Genomic DNA, 5,905 nt, shown 5'->3' with positions numbered 1-5,905 from the left:
AGTGGAAGTGTCAAGTGTTTTCAGACTATTCAACTGCAATAAGCACTATATTGCATTATTTTATACAATAGCGGGTCTATTTAACGGTTATTGTCATTACCCCAGAAACACCACGATGTGTTGACCGCAATCCATTCTTAATTGATTTTATTTCACAGAATAATTGATCACTTGCATACTCGCTCATTGAAATACATTTTTAATACTGCATCTGTAAAGTTTTGCTAAAATGTGCCTTGAAAATAAAATATTTCAATTAACCAAAACAAATTTATAATATCAGAATTAAATATTCACCATATGCGAATAAAAATTCTGTGTCACATTGACGACATAGACACACACGTTGTGTTTCTCACAATTATTAATAATATCCATCCAATGTACGAATATTTTTTTAAAATATGAATTTTTTTTACTAAAACATAATGAACTATCGCAATGTAATTAATGCCTACACGTTAGTGCTTCCAACCGCGGAAGAAAGGAAATGGCCATCTGCCGTTAGATCGAGTGGTTGGATAGCTTTATATGTGCTGTTATTTGACAATGTTTATTTCAGTTAGACAGGTTGCCCTTTCACGGTTTTACCTCGATAATACTATCTCGAAATAGATCTAGTACAAAAATCTTACACTAAGATAATCAAAACATTATATTATTTGGATAAACGTAAGGTTTGCTATAAACCAGTTGCAGGAAATGACTAAGAAACTTTTAATATATAAAAATTAATATATTTATTTACATATATTTATGCACAAAATGACTGTGATTAAAAAGGAGTTCTTATGGTTCCATTGCTCGTGCGGTGAACAAATGTGGCAGGTGTTTCTGGCACGGAGCAGAGGCTGTGCCAGTCTCGCAGCGTAGAGCTGGTCTCTGTAGAGCGTCCAGGTGGCGTGAATCCAATAGCGTCTCTCTCGTCTATTGCGGCCATATACGTCTTCCTCGACTCAGTCGCATTCTGTAAGACGAGAGATTTATAAGGCGAGGAGTTAAGTACACGTCAATCTATTGTCTCGAAATATATCTTAAATCCATGTGGATTTCACATTAACTCAATACAACCATTTATTGCGTTTAAACGCCCCATTAAGGTGATGACAGAGAAGTGATACGATTGGCCAGGAGAGGTAAACGAACGGGAGGGATAAATCGTCTCCGGAGTGAGATGTGAAGGGTCAGTGGAGCAGGTGACGAGAGGTTTGGGAAAGGTAATTATAGCAGGTATGCCATTGGTGTTTTCTATAACTGCTGGATATGATAGACAAAATTTACGTACTTGTGAATCCAAAAAACAATAGGACGTGTAACACAAGGGAAAAAGTGTAATTAAAAAGCACTGGTAGTATAAAATTACAACCGGCTTGCTTATCAGCAGTTTAAACACATAAGACAGCTATATGTTTTATTTTTTCCTAAAAAATTTCTTTTTCGCTCTGTCCCCATCTCCCCCTTTCTCAATCTTAAAATGTGTGTTTCAGTATGTTAGACTTCATTGAAAGATTGCAAATGCTCGTCACTGCAGATGAGCGAAAATCGACATATAAACAAATTAATGTTCATTACTAATAAATACTATAAATAAATCTGTAAACGTTATTAAATAAATGAACGTGACAATACAGAAGGCAACCTAAATACAGAAAAATTTATAAATTTAAACAAATATGATTGAATACATATTTTCAGTAATTACTATCACAAAAGCATTTGACTTCGCATACTACTGACCATACAAAAAAAAATTGACTATATACTAAATATTTTTTATTTAAAAAATAACCCTAAGAAATAATTCTTAAAAATATATCAAAATAATGAGCAGAGAAATGGTTTTTACGTAAAATAGTTAAGACACATCACCACCAACGCCAGTAAAATACAAGCAAGAGCACCCGAAGTTGCTGTTTGCACTTTTGTATAAAAATATATAGATATAAGTTGAACTAAAAAGGGGCTAGCACCATAGTCATACTGAATATTAAATATCCATAATTAATGTATAAAATTATATAAACAGAGCAGGTAAAATGAATCACTGGAAAATTTAGTGCAATAAATATTATTTAATAAAATTAAAAATATATATATAACAATTTTAAATTAAATAAACCAGAAATTTTAACCGTGAAAATAAAACAATATAAAATATAAATTTTCATAACTAAGCTAAAAGTAAACACTATTTAAAATTTCTTTAAATGCGGGTTATCCTCACACGTACAGCGCCGTGCAGAGCAGGAAGTAGCCGCGACGGTCGCTGCTGTGGAGGAGGTCCTGGTCTGGAGGCGAGCAGCAGGATGTCCTTGGCCGCCGGTCCTGCGAGGGGCGTCCTGCAGTCTCCTAGCAGACAGACGTCCATGCCCCCGTGCAGGCACGCGGCTCTCGTACAGCGCCGTGCAGAGCAGGAAGTAGCCGCGACGGTCGCTGCTGTGGAGGAGGTCCTGGTCTGGAGGCGGGCAGCAGGATGTCCTTGGCCGCCGGTCCTGCGAGGGGCGTCCTGCAGTCTCCTAGCAGACAGACGTCCATGCCCCCGTGCAGGCACGCGGCTCTCGTACAGTGCCGTGCAGAGCAGGAAGTAGCCGCGACGGTCGCTGCTGTGGAGGAGGTCCTGGTCTGGAGGCGAGCAGCAGTATGTCCTTGGCCGCCGGTCCTGTGAGGGGCGTCCTGCAGTCTCCTAGCAGACAGACGTCCATGCCTCCGTGCAGGCACGCGGCTCTCGTACAGCGCCGTGCAGAGCAGGAAGTAGCCGCGACGGTCGCTGCTGTGGAGGAGGTCCTGGTCTGGAGGCGGGCAGCAGGATGTCCTTGGCCGCCGGTCCTGTGAGGGGCGTCCTGCAGTCTCCTAGCAGACAGACGTCCATGCCTCCGTGCAGGCACGCGGCTCTCGTACAGCGCCGTGCAGAGCAGGAAGTAGCCGCGACAGTCGCTGCTGTGGTGGAGGTCCTGGTCTGGAGGCGGGCAGCAGGATGTCTTTGGCCGCCGGTCCTGTGAGGGGCGTCCTGCAGTCTCCTAGCAAGCAGACGTCCATGCCTCCGTGCAGGCACGCGGCTCTCGTACAGCGCCGTGCAGAGCAGGAAGTAGCCGCGACAGTCGCTGCTGTGGTGGAGGTCCTAGTCTGGAGGCGGGCAGCAGAATGTCCTTGGCCGCCGGTCCTGTGAGGGGCGTCCGGCAGTCTCCTAGCAGACAGACGTCCATGCCTCCGTGCAGGCACGCGGCTCTCGTACAGCGCCGTGCAGAGCAGGAAGTAGCCGCGACGGTCGCTGCTGTGGAGGAGGTCCTAGTCTGGAGGCGGGCAGCAGAATGTCCTTGGCCGCCGGTCCTGTGAGGGGCGTCCGGCAGTCTCCTAGCAGACAGACGTCCATGCCTCCGTGCAGGCACGCGGCTCTCGTGCAGAGGAATGTGGCGGACACGTGCCTGTCACATAGCAGAGACTTCACACAACATCAATTGACATAGGTGATATGTTTTGTAACATAAAAGTAAAACTTTACGTGTTATCTAGTGCGGGTGATAAATACTGGTAAAATGGTATTCTGTCTACTCTTCCGTGTAATTGAAGCCTTAAAATTTCTTTCAAATATGAGAGCATGTGAACACGACAATTATTCTATAATTTTGTGTAAGTTTTATTATATGTTATAACTTACGTATATCAAAACAGTATCATTTAATTGCCTCTTACAATATATTCTTATGTGTTCACAAAACATAAACTCTATTGTTCTTTTATAATTAGTTTAATAGCCAGTCTTGCCCTAAATAAAACTAAAAGTAAAAAAATTAATATATGAATACTTGGACTTAAAGACTTGGAAATCCTTGTCGTAATGTAACTGATATCAAAACATTAGACACGAAACAGAGAAAAAAACTAAAATTCACTTATAATCATCATTTTTTATGTATTATCAGTCAAATATTTTGGGTCCAGGGTTTAAAATAGAAAGTATAGCAAACATTTTTTTAGTATAGCAGGTGCGGTGTAAAAGAATTTGTTACAAAAAATAAAATTAAATACATAATAAAATTTTCTTCTTAGCATTTAACTCAAGTTCTATCATGCAACGTCACTTTCTACGCCAGCAAAACAATAGGAGTAGAATACAAGCACCTTAAGTAAAATAAAAATAATTTATTTAGACATAAAATTAAGCATATCACAATATCTAACTAAAATTTTCTCTACGATTACCTGTTCAAGGTACCACTATAGTAGCAAATATAGCCCTTTATAATAGATCTCATGTCTTAGTTATTTTATTACTATTATCAACCGGATATGCAAAGCATTGTTTCTTCCTTCTTTGCCTCTAATCAAAATTTTCCATAGGAAAAATAATTATATTATATAGAATAGACTTCACTGAGCTTCTTTAAAAATGCACAGAGAAAGTATATACTCTTTGGCCTAGATATTTTAAAAAATTATAAAAATAATAGCTGAGTAAAAAGACACATTAATACGTATATATGTTTAACTATTACAATAAATCCCTATATGTAGATATAAAAAACTGTAAAACAAGTGATGCTACCTTTAAAAGTACCACATCATGGTGTGATAAAAAGAACTCCTGTCTCCAAATACCCAACAAATCCTCATGCGGAGATAAGACAAATTTTACACAAGTTAGTTATGAGTGATTCAATTTCGTTTATTTTTCTCTGATTTCATTAAGGAACAAAACACTCAACCTCCCCCCCCCCCTTCATCATACATAACAAAGGACGTCGTGGTTAAACGGTTGTCCGGGTATTTTATCTGGTCCCTTGCGCCTGGGCTTAAAACACAGCAATTGATATTTGTTTTTGCTGCAATCAATTGAATGTTTCCCAAAATCGAAATACCACTAGGAATATAATTTATGTTGCTTAGTTCACAGTAAATTTTAAGGCGATTAACAATAATAATGCATGTGTTAAAACACAAGTATTGAATTTACATCTTATGTACTTTCAGCAATGCGTGGTTTAGTGGTAATTAAAAAGAATAAAATCATTATAACTTATACAGATTTTTGACAAGATTATTTTTAAAAAAATTATTAATGAATGTGTTTGCTAATGAATCATCACATCAGTTTTTTATTTTGGTGGTTGGAACACTATTGCTTAACGCTGTCAAATTTTATGTTCCCTAGGAACTAAATTTTGTCAAACGTTATGATTGAAACAGTAAACCTATTTATACATTACAAGGAATTTAAACATCCTGGTTAGCCTTCATACAACAGCGTCGCAGGTAGCAATGACTACAAAAGGATAATCTAGAAACATTCTCATACTGTGAAGAAATCTCGCCGGAAACTCACGAGTGTGTTATTTTATTGTAGCTGCAGATCAACAAAATAGCCGTGCAATAAATGTTCCATGTAGGTAAAAAATTTTAATTAAGATATACAGCAGACTATTTTTTTTTTTTGCATTTAAATAGCAAATCATTACCGTACTATGAATTTTAACACTGATTTCTATTATTATGTATTGTTAATATTTTTGTTTATCTATATTAGTTTCATGATGACACTTTCACAATGCTTCCAAGAGAATTCCTTAAATGTTATTAAACAGCTTCTACCATTTTTCTTTATACAGCTACCAATTGTTTTGCAAACCAATTGCTAACATGGCATATAGAACTTCCCCTTGAGAAGGGAGGAGGGAATGGGTGAGATACATCCAGGGTCGGCTTCCATGGTATCTTGGAGTAATTTTGTTGATTTCAGGTTTTTATGAATAAATATATCTGAAGTGTACTGAAATATTGAAGTAATTTGCATTACTAGGATGTGAAAACCCTTACGAGTTTTTTTTCTATTAAGTAACTATGATTTTTTTAGCCAAAATTTCAGTATGAATACTTGTATGACTTGTATGACATGTATCGTGTAAATATA

General features: G+C 38.2%; 1 protein-coding gene across 1 annotated transcript; it reads right to left on the bottom strand.

Moving 5' to 3' along the window:
• Positions 1–715: 715 nt before the first annotated feature.
• LOC134530299 (uncharacterized) lies at positions 716–3,404 on the bottom strand. The gene is made up of 2 exons (XM_063365023.1): positions 2,231–3,404; positions 716–967 (listed from the first exon to the last, which is right to left on the bottom strand). Exons 1-2 carry the CDS (start codon positions 2,366–2,368, stop codon positions 776–778), a joined length of 330 nt encoding a protein of 109 aa, XP_063221093.1. The 5' UTR covers positions 2,369–3,404; the 3' UTR covers positions 716–775.
• Positions 3,405–5,905: the final 2,501 nt, after the last annotated feature.

Source organism: Bacillus rossius, chromosome 1 (genome assembly GCF_032445375.1).
Source record: "Bacillus rossius redtenbacheri isolate Brsri chromosome 1, Brsri_v3, whole genome shotgun sequence".
Taxonomy (NCBI): domain Eukaryota; kingdom Metazoa; phylum Arthropoda; class Insecta; order Phasmatodea; family Bacillidae; genus Bacillus; species Bacillus rossius.
The sequence above is the reverse complement of the archived record's forward strand: the minus strand, read 5'-3'. Positions and strand labels throughout refer to the sequence as shown.

What these genes read in the sequence shown, in the direction of transcription:
- LOC134530299 (XM_063365023.1), bottom strand. Translation starts at nt 2,368, where the DNA reads ATGGACGTCTGTCTGCTAGGAGACTGCAGGACGCCCCTCGCAGGACCG. An exon ending in TTCCTGCTCTGCACGGCGCT is followed by an intron (nt 968 to 2,230) that starts GTACGTGTGAGG and finishes CTCGTCTTACAG; the next exon opens with AATGCGACTGAGTCGAGGAA.